The following is a 19162-nucleotide window of genomic DNA, read 5'->3' on the forward strand; positions in this document are numbered from 1 at the left end:
ATAGAAATAAAGGTAAAACAAACAGAAATGCGCATAGTTTGCTGTCAGTTCAGCTGCTTGACATGATTGTGTGTTCGCTTTAGTTGACTAGTTGGCAAAGGAGAAGAAGAATAGCAAGAAGGAGAAGAAGCCTTGCTGTAACGTCCTGACCAGAGTTCTTATGTGTTTTGCTTGTTTAGTGTTGGTCAGGACGTGAGCTGGGTGGGAATTCTATGTTGTGTGTCTAGTTCGTCTGTTTCTGTGTTCAGCCTAATATGGTTCTCAATCAGAGACAGCTGTCAATCATTGTCCCTGATTGAGAATCATATATAGGTGGCTTGTTTTGTGTTGGGGATTGTGGGTGGTTGTTTCCTGTCTCTGTGTTTGAATTCTGCACCAGATAGGACTGTTTCGGTTTGCCACATTTTGTTATTTTGTTCGTTGTAAGTGTTCACTGTTTTTTGTTTAGTAAACATGTTGAGCACTGGCTACGCTGCGTGTTGGTCCGATCCCTGTTTCACCCCCTCTTTTAGTGAAGAGAGGGAAGGCTGCTGTTACACTTGCATAGCAAAAAGTATTTTGCTTAGAACGGACGAGCAACCCGCTTGGCTGACAACTTCAGAATCTCAGAACTAACGACTGGCTTTTGCCCGGACTATATCGTCTGGTGGAAGGATGAAATAAAACAAATGTACTCATTAAAACATATATTTTTTTTATGAAAACAGGTTGTTCATCTTATTTAAAACACTTTTTTTTTTTTTTTTTTTTTTTTTTTTTTTGTTACCTTTATTTAACTAGGCAAGTCAGTTAAGACCAAATTCTTATTTTCAATGACAGCCTAGGAACAGTGGGTTAACTGCCTTGTTCAGGGGCAGAACGACAGATTTGTACCTTGTCAGCTCGGGGATTCGAAACTTGCAACCTTTCGGTTTCTAGTCCAACGATCTAACTCCTAGGCTACCCTGCCGCCCCATATGTCGGCAATTGTTTTGTTAAAGCAATAAGGGCCCTCAAACCCGGGGATTATCGTGAATAACACCCTCCTAAGTGCTGTTTCCTCGGACCTCCGCGTCAGGCTTAAGAACAGGCCATAGTCGGATGTTATTCTCACGATAATCCCTGGGTCCTAATAAATTATTGCTTCTGCGAAATCAGGAAGTGGGATACATTTTCCGCTCTCTTTTTCACTCACTGCCACAATCTCTCTCATTTCTTGCCCAGGAGGCGTCTCTCTCAGAGCTGAAGATGAGTCACGGAGACGCTCTGGTGATTACTGAGGGACGACTTCCTCCCAGGGTACACTCAACTTCCTGTTCTCTTACAACCCCATTTACTCTCTGCAGACACGTATTCCCTCACTCACGTCCCCCCTCTCTCTCTCAGGGTTTTCTGAAGCTGTCAGTCTGGCTGTATGTGGAGCCGAGTGCCTACCCCGTTGTCTCCATGGAAACAGAGGTCAACGGCATGGCCACGGAGGGTCAGAGGTTGGATGTCATGACTGCAGGTGAGACACACACACACACACACACACAGTATGAAACTAGGTATGAAGGTATGCAACCAAGTCCACTGGTTAAAATGTGTGTGTGTTTAGTGGGAGCTGAGGTGGAGCTGAGGACTGTGGGACAGGTGGAGCTCTCAGAGGAGGCTACACTGGAAGAGCTGAAGACTCAGGTAGTGTGTGTGTTGATACTGCTCCTTCTAGCATGTGTATGTCCATGCTGTGTGTGTTAATAGTCTTTGTGTTAGGTGCTGACCCTGCCGGCGCTGCAGTATGTATGTGTGCCCACTCCTGCGTTTCTGCGTGTGTGGCAGCTGGAGGGACAGAGACTGACCCGTATCCTCAGAGGACAACAACACACACTCAGGTACACACACACTCCTCCCTCTCACTTCTGTCCATCTCCTCTCGTCCCTTTCTTTCTCTCAACAACATGTATCTGTTCACAGGAAGTTGAAGTTGAGCAGTGGGGTGGAGTTTTGTGTGCAGCAGCTACTGAGAGAAGAGGATCTTGGGTAAGCCTGGGGTTATTCTACTCTCATTGGTCAGTTAAGCAGATACCGTAAGCATGATTTCTGGATCTGTTGTTATCCCTCCCTTGCTCTTTTCTTCCTCTCCCTCCATCTTATTGCCCCATTCCCCCCTCCCCCAGTCCTAAGGAGGTGTTGCTGCGTGTCCAGATGGGGGTGCCAGGGGAGAGGGGTTACTACCCTCCAGAGGAACTGGTCTGGGATGCTTCTCGAGACCCTTCCCCCAGATCGCTACGCTCTGCCCTGGCCTCAACATACGGCCTCTCTCCTGACTCCCTGCTACTGGCCAAGCACCAGCCACACACACACACCTGGGAGACTTTCTCCAACTGGGTAAGAGATGTGGAGGGAGGGAGGAAGCCTGATGTTTTGTTGTCACTCGCCTGTGGTTTATTTTATGACTCTTCCTGGCGCTTGTTGATGATGCGTGCACACAGAGCCAGCAGGTGTCCAAACGTAAGAAGAAGAAAAAGGCAGAGTCTCTGCTTGGAGCGCCTTTCCACCTTAAAGACGGTGACATCATCGGTGTCAAGGTAACAAATGCACCTCTGTGGTTCAATGTATTGGTTGCTTTCCAGCCTGCTCTGCTTTAATTGGACAGAACTTGCTTATTGAATGTGACATGGTTTTCTGATTGGATAATACGTCGACAGTAACATGGTGTTTTCTGATTGGACAGAACCTGTTGATTGACAATAACCGGGACTTTAGCAACCAACAGGATGAGCAGAGGTTAAGGGAAGAGAAGGAGCAACGCAGGAAAGGGTGGGGCTTCTTAAAAGATGCAATGAGACTCAGGTCACAGTGTATGACATTAGCTTTACAAGAAAGTGTATTTATAGTTAAAGTTAATATAAATACAAAAGTAAATGTATACATTTTACATTGATACTATTTCCTCTTTACTCCTGTAGAGGGCAGGGTGCGGGGGCTGAAGTTGAGACCAACCGAGGGGTGGGACCAGAGAAGAAGATGGAGCCAATCAAAGCCAGAAAGCCAGAGGTGGCCCTGTCAATCAACGTGGGGGTGTTCAGATAGCCTCGCCTTACACACACACAAACAAACACATACAGTACACATGCGCACATACAGACTTTCTCACCGTGGCATCGCTCAACATAATGAAAAATCTTCTGGACATCTGTTTATACGCCAAACATTTTTGATAATGTGTTCACACAGCATGACCCCTCCATACATCTGCTATCTACTGCTTGTGTAGGTCTGGTGGTGGGATGACTTACTGGTTTGCTATACAGACCTCTGTTTACTCAATGTTACAAGCTGCAGTCTCTGACTGTCAATACCTCTGGATCCCTTCTCCCCTCTACATGAGATTCAATAGGAACCAGTATTTCTACATGAGATCCAATAGGAACCAGTATTTCCACTCATAGTACTGGGTGTATTACATATATATTGGTATGTATTTACAGTATCTGCTGACTAGTTTGCAATGGTACACACCACAGAGGTATAGATATGTACCAGTAGATTATAGATAATATATACACCTATATTTCTAATAAGAGTTAGTGGGTTTATATCCATGCCTTAACATGGACGAGCCACAATTCAGCTCAGTCCAGAATAGTCCCCCCTACCTCATTTCTCTACCTCTGTTGCGCCCTCTCTCGCTCTACCTTTCTTTCCCTCCTAACTTCATCTTCGCTTAGTGGTCTCACCCTCTCGCCATTTTCCTTACATGGGAAAGAGTTCAAGTGTTTTCTCTGTATCCCATCATGCCTCTGCACCAGAGTTGATCACATTAATCATACGATAATTATGTTTGTTTCATGTGCATGCGGTGGGTGTGTGTGGACGGACTTCAGGGAGTTAAAATAATGAATGGATCATTTGACTAATATGTCATACATAACTTTTAGAAATGACGGTTCGACAATGAATACGAGCGACTTTGTTTTGGATAATGAGATGATTTGATTTCTTAACTAATCTGATGTTTTTAATTTTGCATTTGCTGTAAGAATAACTTAAGTTAGTTTTGAGTACTGTATGACTTCTATTTGTGGTGTGGGTCAGTGCCAAGAAGCAAGGTTTGACAGATGTGTTTTGGATTAAATACAGAATAAAACGGATCAAGATGCATGTTTGCGAATCTTGTTTTATTTATTTTGAAGTCATGATGCATGTTTACAGACCTTTATCATTTGCATATTCTCTGTTGCAACCACGAATCATAGTAGGCCTACACATTTGAATTTCCAACATGTTGCCAGTGCCAAGAAGCAGATTCTCCATACAACCATCATATTTGGCTATACCAAAACGCCAAAATGCTTATCAAACAACAAACAACATGAACAGTTAATCTAATGGCCATTAGGACTATTTACATTAAGCCCCCCCCCCCCCCCCTTGTTTTTACTCTGCTGCTACTCGCTGTTTATTATCTATGCATAGTCTCTTTACCTCTACCTACATATTACCTCGACTAACCTCTACCCCCGCACATTGACTACCCCCTTTATATAGCCTCGTTATTTTTATTCTGTTACTTCTTATTTTAGTTTTTACTTTAGTTTATTTAGTACATATTTTCTTAACTCTTTCTTGAGCTACATTGTTGGTTAAGAGCTCGTAAGGAAGCATTTCACGGTAAGGTCTACAACTGTTGTATTCGTCCCTTGTGACAAATACAATTTAATTTGACATAAATGATGTGGGTGTGTGTGATACTGACCTGTCCTGGGTTAGGTGGTGACAGGGCCGTGGGAGGTATTGCTTTCAGCATCATGTTGTGCATTATGATCTGATGCATTTGAGCATTCTGCATCAACATCAGCTCCACCTAACACACACACACACATGAAAATGAACATTATATACACATACACACACACACACACCAGTAGCTGCATTTTGCATTTGTGTGTGTGTTGACCTTCTTTGATGCTCCCAGACCGTGGTGCAGGGTAAGGCTGAGGGGGTATCTGTTGTATGAGGGGCTGTTGCTGTGGTAACTGCTGTATGAAGGTAGTAGGCTGCTGGGGAAACTACAGACCAAGAGAGAAATAGCATCAGCTATCTGTGTGTAAGAGAGAAAGAAGAGCAAGAGGAAGATAGAGAAAGAGAAGGATTTTTGTCTCACCATTTGCTGGGGGTGCAGGGGCAGGCTGGTAGATATGGATGGGGGCCGGAGGAGGAAGCAGAAGGACGGGAAGAGGTTTGGGCGGTACCGTCTCCCCAGGTCCTCCAACATGTGCTGCTCCTGCAGGCAACACACACACAGACAAAGTAATCACGTGAGTTTGAGGATGATAATGGTGATGATAAATAACTTAATGATGTCATACCCTCAGTCTTTGCAGCAGGTCCTTTTTTCATCTAAGCACACTGTGCAGTGCATCCGCCTGTCCATCAAAACTCCTTGGCCAATCAGAATTAGGAGTAACATCAAAAAACACAGTCACACAAAAAGGAACAATCAGGGTTTGCTTGTACTTCAACGTTTCATTACAATATTTATTTTCAAACATTTTGTAGTCTTACTGGTGGATAGGGCAGACTCTGCTCTGCAATCCTTGTTGTCCCTCTCATTCTCCAGTCTCTGTGGACATGAAGACAAGCAGGAGGGGAGTAGTCAGCAGTCAACGAGGCCATGTGCAGCCAGAACTCACATCAGAAAAGATTGCCTCTTTTACTACTATTTGTTACACTCATAAGTTAAAAACATGGCATTTCTGTCTGTCAAAGTAAATGATCAGATGACTATTTGATATCCAAAATTTTAAAAACTCAATCAAATAATCAATGACCTTCTCCAGCAGCCTGTGTTTGAGTCAAGTCAACTGGTCAAGCATGGGATCAGTCATTCTGAGAATACTGTTTTCTCCACACTGTGAAGTTGTCCACTCACACACACACACACACACACAGCAATAAGTGACTGAGGGTCACCGCTGTAGCCGTACGTCCACACACCTTTCGATCAGCTCTGTCTCTACGCCAAACTGAGACCACTTACCTGGTTACTAAGGGACACAACTGTTTATGCCAACCAAGCCATGCCTACTGCTTGGTTACCTTTCTTGGTTTTGGTTTTGGTCTTGATCATAGGTTATTGTTTACAATCTGAGACTACACAAGCAGTGTATTTCTCTTGAACAACAACCCAGTAAGGCAATTAAAGAAATGTAAAAGTAAGTGTCAGTGAAACTGTTTGGGATAAGAATAGAAAGTAATATATGCAATCAACACACAGACTGTTACAAATTGGTATAAACTTGGGTGGTCATTTAATCATACCAGATTGGCACCCAAATAGGGTCTGGAATGAGAAGCTCTGGGCTGAAAATGTATAAATTTAGTCTTCAGTGGAGGGATTGGAGGTCTTCTCCTGTCCAAAAAGTTGGACCCGGACCCAGGGACAAACTTAATAATTTGGAGGCCCCAGGCAGAGGCCAGTCTGAGGCCCCCCACCCCTCATTTAAAAAAAGAGATTTATAGTAAAGACATAGAATTTAACTGTAAAAATATTTTACCTTTTAACCCCGTTGAGTCTATGGGCCCGGGGCTGGGTTTCTACTGAGCTAACATATGGAATTGTTTTAAGATGGTCATACCAAGGATCATTTAGCTATTTACTTTAGAATTTTAGGACCCATGTAGGTATCAAAATATATATGAAAAAAATGATTTGATGAAACATTGAATTTGGCCTTACTGCTGTTTTTTGTTATATTTATTTATGCCTCAAGCAGAGATTTTTATTTCTGTTTAATGGTAAGTCTGCTGGTGCCCGGACCTGAAAACAATCAGACCCATACCCGGATGGACCCAAGGACAACCCGAGCTAGACACGACCCATACCCTAACATACCAGAGTGACATAAAATATCAGCCAAGTTGCTTTTCTAGTTAATGAATAGGTTAATAAATTCATAATAAAGTCAATAAATTCACCTAATAGCTTAAAATAAATATGCTATAGGTCAGGGGTATTCAACTCTTACCCTATAAGGTCCGGAGCCTGCTGATTTTCTGTTCTACCTGATAATGAATTACATCCATCTGGTGTCCCAGGTCTAAATCAAGCCCTGAATGGAGGGGGACAATGAAAAAAAAGTAGTGGAACTGGCTTTGAGTTCCAGCGTTGAGTTTGAAGGCTATAGGTTATATAGAGCCATCATAGCGTCCATTCGGGCCCACTCTGGTCTATCGGCTGTAGCTACATAGACCCAAGACCAGATGACAATCAAAGGCTGTGTTCACACAGGCAGCCCAATTCTGATCAAAATTTACTGGGTGAGAGGGTCTGGTTTCGGTGCCAATGCACCACACAACCAATAAACAAAGCATACTGACTTCGTGCACTTCAATGTCATGGTTTGCATTTTCAACACCACAATAAATAGACTAGTCCCCAGGTCCAGAACCGAGGCTGGGAAACGCACAGTATTAAATAGAGCCATGACTACATGGAACTCTGCCACAACAGCTAACAAGTTTTTAAAAAACAGATAAAAGAACACCTTACTGCACAAAGGGGACTGAGAAGAGACATAGACATGTTATATATATTGTATTGTAATTTGCACTGTACTATGTATTAGTCCTAGATATTGTGTGTATGTACTGATATGTATACTATGTGCGACGTTTTAAATGTACAGTGGGGCAAAAATTGCCAACCAAGGGTATATAACAAAGTATTGAGATAAACTTTTGTTATTGACCAAATACTTATTTTCCACCATAATCTGCAAATAAATTCATTAAAAATCCTACAATGTGATTTTCTGGATTTTTTTTTCTCATTTTGTCTGTCATAGTTGAAGTGTACCTATGATGAAAATTACAGGCCTCTCTCATCTTTTTAAGTGGGAGAACATGCACAATTGGTGGCTGACTAAATACTTTTTTGCCCCACTGTATTTCGGTCCTTGACTAATAATGTCCTGTACTATGTATTATGTCCTGTTTATGTGGAACCCAGGAAGAGTAGCTGATGCTTTTGCATTGGATAATGGAGATCCTAATAAATACCAAGTGTCAATCTTGACAAACAGAAAATACCTTTCTCCCTACCTTGTAGGCTTACCCAGTATAGAATGTAGGGCTTGACTTTTTGGTGTTTTGTAACAGATGTCTCTTTCCATTCATCAATTTGGCTGCTGCACAGTTTGGATTGATTGATTTTATTTGTCAGTCAAAATAAAATTATATATTGTGGTCCCTATTTTTTTTAAAACATAAATAGATATAGACACATTACAGAGATAGACATGAAAAAATGCTGAGGGGGGAGTTTAAGTACAATTCTTACAAGCTTGTTTGGCTGGTAGCTTACTCTTTAGATGTTTGGGGCTGCTGGTGAACCGTGATGTGCAGGCATATTCAAAGTGACACTGGACTTGCACATTAGCTAGGTTTCCATCCAATTTTAAACAGATTTTCATGCGAATATTCAAAAATCTAAATAAAACAATATGCCTAGGGCCAACCAAGTGGCGCAGCAGTCTAAGTTGAGGTGTCACTACAGTCCCAGTTCGAGGTTGTGTTACAGCTGGCTGTGACTGGGAGACTCATGAGGCTGCACACAATTGGACCAGCGTCGTCCAGGTTAGGGGAGGGTTTGGCTGGCCCGGGATTTCCTTATTCCATCACGCTCTAGTGACTCCTTGGGAAGGAGAGCTTGCAAGCTGACTTCAGTCACCAGTTGGCCAGTGTTTCATCTGACATATTTGTGTGGCTGGCTTCCGGGTTAAGTGAGCAGTGCGGGTTTGGTGCTGGACAACATAAACATTGTAACAAATATATATATATAGCCTTTAGCAAACAGAGAAGCTTAGGCCTAACCCCAGAGAGATAGAGGTAGAGAAATGCCAGGGGCATGCTACGACACCCACATGCATTTCTTTATGTCAGATGGCTGCTGCGTCTGCTATACAGATATAGACATACATCATTTTTTAAATAAAAATATTTTGTGTAAAGAGAAGTATTATATTGTTAGATTACAGGAGTAACTCTAGTAGGCCTGAAAAAAAGTATTCCTCCCCTCAAGTTCACCTGTCGGAATCAGTTGGAACGCTGGGGCGCACTGCCGTCATATCATAGGCGTGCAGTAGCTAAAGCTTAATAGTAGCCACACCATACCAAACCTTCCCAAGCTTTATTAGTGTAATATGAAAAGTCTAACCATTGTTTATAGGGAAAGTATGAGCAGAAGAGCAAATGTAAACCAGGGAAAAACGCACTACTCTCCCATGTGCCCAATAAAAAAAAACACACAACACCCCCCCAGAGCAAAAAATATATATAGTTGGACCACCTCTCCCCAGTACATTTAGATGTGTCTATAACTGGTATTTTGACCAATCAGATCAGCTCTGAAAAAGATCTCACTGAAAAGATTAGAGGAAAAAAATATCTGAATTGTGCTGCCTGTATAAATGCAACTAACCCGGAACCAACCTGCACAGGTTTGAAATTTGGACCCGGACCTGGTCTCGGGTATTCGTGTTCGGGTGGACCATGAAGAGCTCTAATATGTAGTTAGTGGACAAAATCCGTAGTCAAGATAACTCAGTTGACAGTTGAACTTGGGAAACACAACGCTATGCTGCTACTGGTTAACTCATTTCCCCCGGGCATTTAGTGCGCCGTTTGCATAGGTGGAGTAGTTGGTTTAAAAAGCTTCATGATCCAGTCAAAAACAGGCACACATTTTTAAAATAGCAGTGTATGGGTGGACTATTTTTGTAACTCTCTACATATATTGGGTAAATTCCTTTTCAGTCAAAGTTTAGCTTCACCATTCAGTCCTCTGATTGGTTTGTAACTTGTCAGTCAGTGACCTGTAGAATGTGGGAGGGAGTTTTTTTACAGTGCATGTAAAATGTAAGAGAGCATGAATGCTATTGGCTGGGAAATTCGCTCCGAGTGTGTTGATTGGCCATATTAGCGGAGGAAACTTTATAAAGGCGGTGCGAAAACTACATGGCGGCCATATTGAATTTCATATTGACAGTTGTTCCAAAGATTTTCCATCCGAGGTACAAGAAAGTGAAAGGTTTTAGTGGAATAATCAGCGATTTCAGGACATTTGTCCGTAACCTTTAATGGTTGTGTTTCAACCAAGACATGGACGAAGATGAACGACAGAGGAAACTAGAAGCTGGAAGAGCAAAGGTTTGTAACGATTTATGGGTAATACATCAAAGTAACGTTAGGTATCTAGCCAACAAGCTAACCTAGCTAAACGTATCAGAATCAGCAACATTGTCGTACAATAAAGTAACGTTAATAGGTTGCAGTTGCTTGATAGAGGGCTGTGAGTAAGTTAAAGTTTTAGCTACAAATTGAATCGCTATCAAAGCTACCTAACTACATGACATGTAGCTATGGTTAGCCGAGTCTAAACTAGCTACAGTATAGTAACTAGCTAAACACTTTGCTATTCATGAATTATAAAGCCCCACTTTGTGGCTTGATAAACTAATGTTGGTATTGTTCTATCGTTGACTCACCAACCCAGCTGACGTTATACTGCCAATTTTAACTACCCTATTGTCTCATCTACTATTTTAATAACTTACTTTGATAAATGACTTAACTAAATGCACCCAGTTTACTACTGTTTATTAACTTAGTTAGCATTTGGCTAGTTGCTGTAGAAACGGTTTTCTATTCAGTTTGCTACCCCAGCCCAAATATATTCCCCTTCTGTTTACTGACTAGTGTGGGCCGCTTTCTGGGGGAGTATCATCCCTGTTTATCCAGGTGATGATGGCAGGAGGATTTGGATAGTCTGTAACGTTGTGTGGTTGCGTTTAAGATATACATTCTCTGCACAACTCTGCGCATATGATCCGATATTTGCAATGCATGGAGAGGTGTGAAACACTACCACGGGTTTAAAATCTCAGGACCAGGCAGGCCAATGTAATATAAAGACTCTATAATCCGCGCAGACCTTAGCGAAAATGTCTTGACCTGTCTTGTACTCTGCGCGCATCAACCCTACCGTTCCCCACAACGGTGTCTATATCGCTTCAGGTATGACCTCTCCCAGCAGTTGTTGTTAATTTAGATTTGCATGTGCAATAGATTATGAGGAATCTGACCGTCTCACCAGAGTCTTGAACGGATGCATGACCTACCTATTTTTGGCAAACCTCAAACCTGGGCGATTCTCACGCAGCTGAGTTGGTATGACTATCTTCACAATAACTTAATTGATAAACCATTGTTATACCCAATGACAGAAATCCACCAACATGCAGCGCAGTCAGTTGGTAAGTGGTGTGCGATACAGGTTCCTGGGTTGTGGTGATTCTGTCTATTGATCTAGAACAGGGGTGGCCAACCTTCATCCAGGAGAGATAATGATTATTATTCAGGCTTTTGCACCAGCCCTGCTCCAACATACCTGATTCAGCTAATCAAGGTCCTGGTGAGCAGCTGATTAGCAGCAAAAAGCCTGTGGTAGCTTTAGCTCTGCATGCGGAGGGTTTGCCACCCCCTGGTCTATCTATGGGATCTATTCATCTGTTTTGGGATGTTGACTCACTGTCTTTTATCACTGTCTTACGTCTCTGTCTCTTTTTCAATGGGTTCTGTTTTGTGGACGGGACACATTTATTCAACTTTGCAGATAGAAATGCACCACGCAGAGACTTCTGTTCATTTATTTCCACATGATTGAAGTTGTCCCTCAAGACACTGATCCACCAGCAGTCTTCAGTTGTCCCCCTAGACACGGACCCACCAGCAGTCTTCAGTTGTCCCCCTAGACACTGATCCACCAGCAGTCTTCAGTTGTCCCCCTAGACACCGATCCACCAGCAGTCTTCAGTTGTCCCCCTAGACACCGATCCACCAGCAGTCTTCAGTTGTCCCCCTAGACACTGACCCACCAGCAGTCTTCAGTTGTCCCCCTAGACACCGATCCACCAGCAGTCTTCAGTTGTCCCCCTAGACACCGATCCACCAGCAGTCTTCAGTTGTCCCCCTAGACACCGATCCACCAGCAGTCTTCAGTTGTCCCCCTAGACACCGATCCACCAGCAGTCTTCAGTTGTCCCCCTAGACACCGATCCACCAGCAGTCTTCAGTTGTCCCCCTAGACACCGATCTACCAGCAGTCTTCAGTTGTCCCCCTAGACACCGATCCACCAGCAGTCTTCAGTTGTCCCCCTAGACACCGATCCACCAGCAGTCTTCAGTTGTCCCCCTAGACACCGATCCACCAGCAGTCTTCAGTTGTCCCCCTAGACACCGATCCACCAGCAGTCTTCAGTTGTCCCCCTAGACACCGATCCACCAGCAGTCTTCAGTTGTCCCCCTAGACACCGATCCACCAGCAGTCTTCAGTTGTCCCCCTAGACACCGATCCACCAGCAGTCTTCAGTTGTCCCCCCTAATAGTTTAATTAGTGGAGGGCTCTCTGATATCAAAGCAGGTGTGTCATTGTAAACGCACACCATCAGATGGCGCCATGACACTAAAGCTGGCCTCTGGTCCTCGAGGACTCTCAACAGTAGACATTTTTATTGTAACCCTGGACAAGCACACCTGATTCAACTTATCAACTAATCATCAAGCCCTCAGTGAGCTGAATGAGGCGTGTTTGTCGAGGGCTACAACGAAACTGTGTACTGTAGGCGGTACTTGAGGACCAGGGTTGGGAAACACTGGTCTAAAATAGTATAGAAAAAAGTTTCAGACATAATCGAACACATTGGATCCCAGTAGGCCTTCTCTTGCAGTTAGCAGGCCAACCCTGACATGGCACTTCTGAAGGAGCTAGTATGCCCTCAAATATAGCAACAGAATTAGAAAAGTTGAAAACTAATCAACAAATGGGCATGACATAGGCTGCAGTAGGCTTTTTCATGCTTGTCTGAATTGTGAAATCGTCAGTTAGCCACTTATGGCAGCTGTTGCTATGGTGACATGCCACGTCTGCATCAGTTGTCTTTTGCTTTGAGGCAAACCAAGCTCCCGTCTTCAGTTTGAACACAAATAGCCTACATACGTACACACACAGCTGCCTGTCTGATAGTATTAGTGTGTAGAGCAGCATGTTCGACTACAGCCAAGTCTAGCCTCACTTTAACACAGATACAGACATAGGAGGCTGTGGATGGTGAGTGGGAGTAGAGTGGGTGTGTACAGTATCTGCTGAAAGCTGGGCAGACTTCAATCGAGTAGAACCGCCCACATGTAGAGATCAGGCATTGAAATACACATACACACACACTCATGTGGGTCAGTAGCACTGCTCAATGCAACATGAGTTCTGGGGCTGGACATGGCATGGGTCGGCTTGTTACGGGTTTGCATGGTTTGGAACAAAGCACGTGCTACCACATTGACACACACTTTGGGCTCGAGACAAAGCTCCTCCTGCGTTCTCTGCATTACACTGCCATCCCAACCCTCGGCGGGAGGTTGAAGTGTCATATTGAGACTAGTGTGCTTGTCTGCCGTGTGTGTGTTGTCTCAACTGTGGGTGATTGATAGATTGGTCTGATGGTTTGAAAGGGAGAGTGTGTGAGGGAGAGAAAGGCTGCATGAGGGAGAGAAAGGCTGCGGGCGGGAGGGAGACAGGGGGAGGTAGCGAGAGTCAGAGGTGGAGCGTTATACGAGGGTCTCTGAACCACTGTAATCTGATTTAAGCTGCTTATAGAAGAGGGGAGAGAGAGAGACCGGGATGCTGAAAGAGAAGCAAAGAGAGATTGGATGCACAATTACACTGACTAAATCAGTGCACTTGGACTTCAAATGTAAGGTTTTTCCGATCGCTCTGTTGGGAACCTTGTTGTCCAGTGATAGTGGTTTTGGGAGATCTATGGAGCGATGCTGGGAGGTTGACTGTTAGGACTAAGTGGAGACTGTGGTTGGTTGACTGCTTTGGACAGGCAATGTGCTGGGGCTTTCATTCTCTCTGCTGGTTCAATCAGGGATGTTACCTGAATGCTGGGAAGATGATCTGAATCAAACTCTTATTCTTGCTCATTAGGCAGATGAAAACCTTCACCCCTTAAACCTATAGCCTTTTCTGACTTCTTAAGTCACTGGGATGATTGATTGAAACTTTGACCTTTTATTCCCTGATCGGAATGATGGATTTGAACTTTGGTGGACTCTAACCCCTGACTTCTAACCCCTGACATGCTGATAGTGTGGTGGTGTTCGGCCCTCCTGACCTACGTTTCCCTCTACCTCTCCCTGTCCTTCCTGCGTAGCTTGCTAGCTTCCGACAGAAAAGGGCGAAAGGGGACGGTCAAGTCGCGCAGAAAAAGACGCAGAAGAGGAAGGGCCCGTCTCCAACGCAGAATGACGGCCCAGCGCAAGGTCGCCCCCTAGGGATGGACCTCCAGACAGACGGCAACGCCACACAGCAGGACCGCATGTGTAACCATGAGGTGAGCCTCTGGCTGATTTTTGAAAGGAATGTGAATATCCACACTGTTGCATAGGCTGACTCTATAGTTTAATGCAGATATTTCATTCATAAGGTCTTTGTCAGATTTGATTGTATGCCAATCCAATCCCAACTCTATGAGCATGTATTGCTCCATGGGTCAGAACATGTCATTCGTTTCTCTGTGGAATCAAAATTAAAAGGATTCAGAAGACAGATTGGCTACGGTGTCTGACCCATATGTCTCAACGTATGGATGTCAACTCAGCAGCCTCCTATGCTTTAGCAACACCCCCACACACAGGGTAAAAATGGGTCACTAAACACAGATGCTTGTGGCGGCTGGTTGTCATAGCAACATGAATGTGATTACTGTCAACTCTATGTACAGGCTTTAAAGAGGAAGTCCATCTAATCATGGAAATAATAAAGCAAGCCATCTATTGAGTTTGTTCAATGAGGTGTGTTTGTGCAATGCTAGAACAAAAGCCTGCACCATCTGCATCACCCTACAGCTCTCAATGACTAATATTAGATGGTCACACTGCTTTAAATGTATAGTTCACCCAAATGATCAAACTTGTCTAATCTTATAGATGGCCAAGCAGGTAGTCTATGAATATGTGCAATATGACTAGGTTTACTTACCCCCCCCCCCAAAATGTAACCCTCAAGGAACCACAACGTTTTGGTGAGACAGATCCGAGCCAACTTCCAGAGTTCCAGGGGCATTTGGAGCAACACCATCCCCAGGAGGGAAGCAGTGTCCTGGGGGAGCAGGCGGTCGATGGGCACCCTGAGGAGATGGAGGTTGTGGGAGACGAGGTCCTAGTGGTTCACACTGGAAAAGATCAACTCAAGGTACTTAACCGTACATACATGCACAGTTTATTTAATCAATAAGGCCCGAGGAGGTGTGGTATATGGCCAATATACCACGGCTAAGGATACAGTGCCTGGTTACAGACCTTAGCTGTGGTATATTGGACATATACCACAAACCCCTGAGGTTCCTTATTATAAACTGATTACAAACATAATTAGACCAGTAAAAAGTGTTATAGAAATTGTCATACACATGGTATACGGTCTGATATACCACGTCTTCCAGACAATCAACATTCAGTCTTTGTCTATGAATTAGGAAATATGGAACGCTTTTTCTATTGTAGAGGATGGATGGGAGAGAATCGGCTTGAATTCTATTTTCGTTATTGCTGGAGAAATAATCGTGTTAAAAATACATACCAGGAGAAATGGGTTAGACGTGTGTTCATATGCATGCCCTGCAACAAAAGTTACACACACACTTCACTTGTGTGTTGTACCTCGTTTCCCTCCTTCAGGGAACAGTAGTTATATTCATAACTTTATGGTTAGATGCACTTGTTTAACACACACACACACACACACACACACACACACACACACATCACTCCTAACTGGGTTGGGTATTTTCTCATTTGGATTAATTTGTTCATGCTTTTTTACCCATAAGAACCCGGGGCTGCTTCTGAATAATTAGAGATAGTACCTTTAGAAAGTCTTCAAACCCCTTGAGTTATTCCACATTTTGTTACAGCCTGAATTCAAAATGGATTACATAGATTCTTTTTCTCACCCATCTAAACACAATACCCCATAATGGCAAAGTGAAAAAGTGTTTTTAGAAATGTTAGCAAATTTGTTGAAAATGAAATATATATCTCATTTACATAAGTATTCACACCCCTAAGTCAGTACGTAAGTCTCTAAGAGCTTTACACACCTGGATTGTACAATATTTGCCGATTTCTATTATTTTCAAAATTCTTCATGCTCTGTCAAATTGGTTTACCATTGCTAGACAACCATTTTCAAGTCTTGCCATAGATTCTCAAGCAGATTTAAGTCAAAGCTGTAACTCGGTCACTCGGGAACATTCACTGTTTTATTGGTAAGATACTCCAGTGTAGATTTGGCCTTGTGTTTTAGGTTATTATCTTGTTGAAAGGTGAATTCATATCCCGGTGTCTGGTGGAAAGCAGACTGAGCCAGGTATTCCAATAGGATTTTGCCTGGGTTTAGCTCAATTCCATTTATTTTTTTTATCCTGGAAAAACTCTCCAGTCCTTAATGATTACATACCCATAACATGATGCAGCCACCACTATGCTTGAAAATATGGAGTGGTACTCAGTAATCTGTTGTACTGGATTTGCCCCAAACATAACACTTTGTATTCAGGACAAGAATTGAATTGCTTTGCCACATTTTTTGCTGTGTTACTTTAGTGCCTTGTTGCAAACAGGATGCATGTTTTGGAATATTTTGGGGTTCCTTTTCATTCTATCAATTAGGTTAGAATTGTGAAGTAACTAAATCTACAATCCTTAATTTTCTCCTATCACAGCCATTAAACTGTGCCCAAAGGTGCCCTTTGTGAGGCATTGGAAAACCTCCCTGGTCATTGTGGTTGAATCTGTGCTTGTAATTCACTACTCATCTGAGGGACCTTAGAGTTAATTATGTGGGGCACAGAGATGAGGTAGTCATTTAAAAAATCATGTTAAACACATTGCACACAGTGAGTCAATGCAACTTATTATGTGAGTTGTGAAGCAAAGATTTACTCTTGTATTAGGCTTGTCACAACAAAATGGTAGAATACTTATTGACTCAAGACATTTCAGCTTTTCATTCCACTTTGACATTATGGGGTATTGTGTGTAGGCCAGTGATGTCAAATCTTAAAAATAATCCATTTTAAATTCAGGCTGTAACACAACAACAATGTCTAGTGAATACTTTCTGAAGGTACATCTTTCTCTGTTCTCTCCCTCCCTTCCTCCCTCCCCAATTTCCCTCTCACTCTCTCTCCCTCTGCTCAGTTTCCCTTTCACTCGTTCTCTGCTCAGTCTCCCTCTCTCTCTCTCTCTCTGCTCAGTCTCCCTCTGCTCAGATTCCCTTTCACTCGCTCTCTGTTCAGTCTCCCTCTCGCTCTGCTCTCTCTCTCCATCTCTGCCTGTTCCTCTCTCACGCTGTTATACTTTGCATTCCCCTTGCAATCATATATTTGACATTTAGCAGACACTTTTAAAGCAAAGTGATCAGACTAAAATGTAATAAAGGAAGGTGTTAAGAATAAAATGTGTGTGCATGTCTGACTCTGGTCTTTCTCTCTGCAGCAGTTACAGGCAGCAGTAGAGAAGCGTAATGAGATCATTAGCAGACTGAGCTGTAACCTGCAGGAGGCGCTGGAGAGCAGAGACCAGGTACAGCAGGAGGCCTCCTCCCTCACTGGACAGATACAGGCCCTGCAGATGCAGCTACAGCAGGTACACGCTCACACACACACTTCAAAAATTCTAAAAACATTAGTGTTTTTTTTTTTTACTGCTAGTAATGAAGTAGTGAATGTAAGCTCTTCGATGTCCCTGTATTCTTTTCCAGACCTCTCAGTTCTTTCGCTCCAGGACACAAGGTGGCCCGGAGCTCTCCCTAGCCCAGCGGCAGGCCTCCCAGCCTGACCACACCTCCCACGACCTCTCCTCACTCCCCAACCACCTGGAGGTCCCAGTAACAGAACCAGGGAACCAAATACACACACTTCGAATGGGACATGAACAGACTGGAGCTGGGTGTGAGAGCCTAGAACAATGTATTGATCCTGAGATGGATGTACTGATGCACACATTGAGGAGAGAGCTGCTAGAGGAGAGGGAGAAAAACCAGCTCATTCTTTCCCAACTAGAAGAGGAGAGGAAAGGGAGGGAGGAGGAGAGGAGAGAGATCCACCAGTACAAGGAGGAGAAGGAGGTGCTGAATAGGGAATTGCAGGAGCTAAGGAGGAGACTGGAGGAGGAGGCGAGGGAGAGAAAGAACGAGAGGGAGGATGAGCGAGAGATCAGGGAAAGGCAGGAAGAGGAGAAGAGGAGACTTGGAGAGGAGGTGCAGAGAGTCAGACAGCTGTTGGGGGAGAGAGGGAGAACGAGGGAGGAGTTGGGATTCAAGGCTTCTAAAGACAAACTGAACCAGGCAAAGGCTAGTGTGGAGGAGGAGGAGGATAGAGGGGGAGAGGAGTGCCTTCTGGACGTGTCCCTCCCAAATGATGGCACCCCGCTGTTGGAGCGCTACTTGTCCTCGGCCCTCCCCTCACACTCATCCTGGGCCAATGAAAGTCTGGAGGAGTGCAGCCTGCTGGACGAGCACAACCTGCTAGACAACTCTGGCAACTACAGGTCAGAGGGAAATTGCTGTGTGTTTTTGCCCTTATGGTGGATTTTCCCACCATACGAATCACATCTCCTAATCTTTCTCCTTTCAGTCCTCTCATCCCTCTCTCCCTACATCCTACCACAGGTTTGAGCTGGACAGTGATATCGTTAGTGGTGGTCACCAATCCCAGCTGTCCTTTTCGCAGGAAGAACAAACTCACTTTTCTGTCCCACCATCCACTGCACGGTCCCCCCACCCTGACCCTGAGAACGAAACCTTGCCCTCTTTCACCTCCCAGTGGCAGAACGACCCCTTCTCTGTCTCACGAGACCCCAGCGAGACCTCTGAGAGACTCAGTGAGACGTCGGAGAGTCAGGAGATCTCAGACCTGGGCAAGGAGCTGCTCATCCAGCAGTGTGGAGACCTCAGGGAGGAGGTGGCTCTGAGGGAGAGGGAGAAGGAAGTGGTGATGGAGGAGTTGAGGAGGAGCGCTGAGGAACTGGAGGAGGCCAGAGCCAGGTGAGTGTTATGTGTACCTGTCTACCATACCTTTGT

At 44.1% G+C, this 19162-nt stretch overlaps 2 protein-coding genes across 5 annotated transcripts in view; both read left to right on the top strand.

The window, feature by feature from the left end:
• The window catches only part of LOC129840202 (ubiquitin carboxyl-terminal hydrolase 40-like), a 106449-nt gene extending 102327 nt beyond the window's left edge, over window positions 1-4122 (top strand). The window contains exons 23-31 of the mRNA XM_055907867.1: window positions 1204-1278; window positions 1366-1486; window positions 1577-1656; window positions 1732-1850; window positions 1933-1998; window positions 2136-2346; window positions 2451-2546; window positions 2693-2778; window positions 2928-4122. Of these exons, the coding sequence (XP_055763842.1) occupies window positions 1204-1278; window positions 1366-1486; window positions 1577-1656; window positions 1732-1850; window positions 1933-1998; window positions 2136-2346; window positions 2451-2546; window positions 2693-2778; window positions 2928-3051 (978 nt within the window). The 3' untranslated portion in view covers window positions 3052-4122. The remainder of the gene's footprint in view (window positions 1-1203; window positions 1279-1365; window positions 1487-1576; window positions 1657-1731; window positions 1851-1932; window positions 1999-2135; window positions 2347-2450; window positions 2547-2692; window positions 2779-2927) is intronic.
• A 5855-nt stretch (window positions 4123-9977) lies between these two features.
• Window positions 9978-19162, top strand: part of LOC129840555 (A-kinase anchor protein 9-like) — a 35443-nt gene continuing 26258 nt past the window's right edge. For 2 of the 4 annotated variants that reach the window (XM_055908511.1, XM_055908512.1), the window contains exons 1-7: window positions 9980-10170; window positions 11247-11276; window positions 14232-14411; window positions 15086-15271; window positions 17578-17727; window positions 17843-18630; window positions 18752-19126. In XM_055908511.1, the coding sequence (XP_055764486.1) occupies window positions 10123-10170; window positions 11247-11276; window positions 14232-14411; window positions 15086-15271; window positions 17578-17727; window positions 17843-18630; window positions 18752-19126 (1757 nt within the window). In that variant the 5' untranslated portion in view covers window positions 9980-10122. Of the gene's footprint in view, window positions 10171-11246; window positions 11277-14231; window positions 14412-15085; window positions 15272-17577; window positions 17728-17842; window positions 18631-18751; window positions 19127-19162 lie in introns of all 4 variants that reach the window. The other 2 variants (XM_055908514.1, XM_055908513.1) reach the window with 2 other exon arrangements.

This window comes from Salvelinus fontinalis, chromosome 41 (genome assembly GCF_029448725.1).
Source record: "Salvelinus fontinalis isolate EN_2023a chromosome 41, ASM2944872v1, whole genome shotgun sequence".
NCBI lineage: Eukaryota > Metazoa > Chordata > Actinopteri > Salmoniformes > Salmonidae > Salvelinus > Salvelinus fontinalis.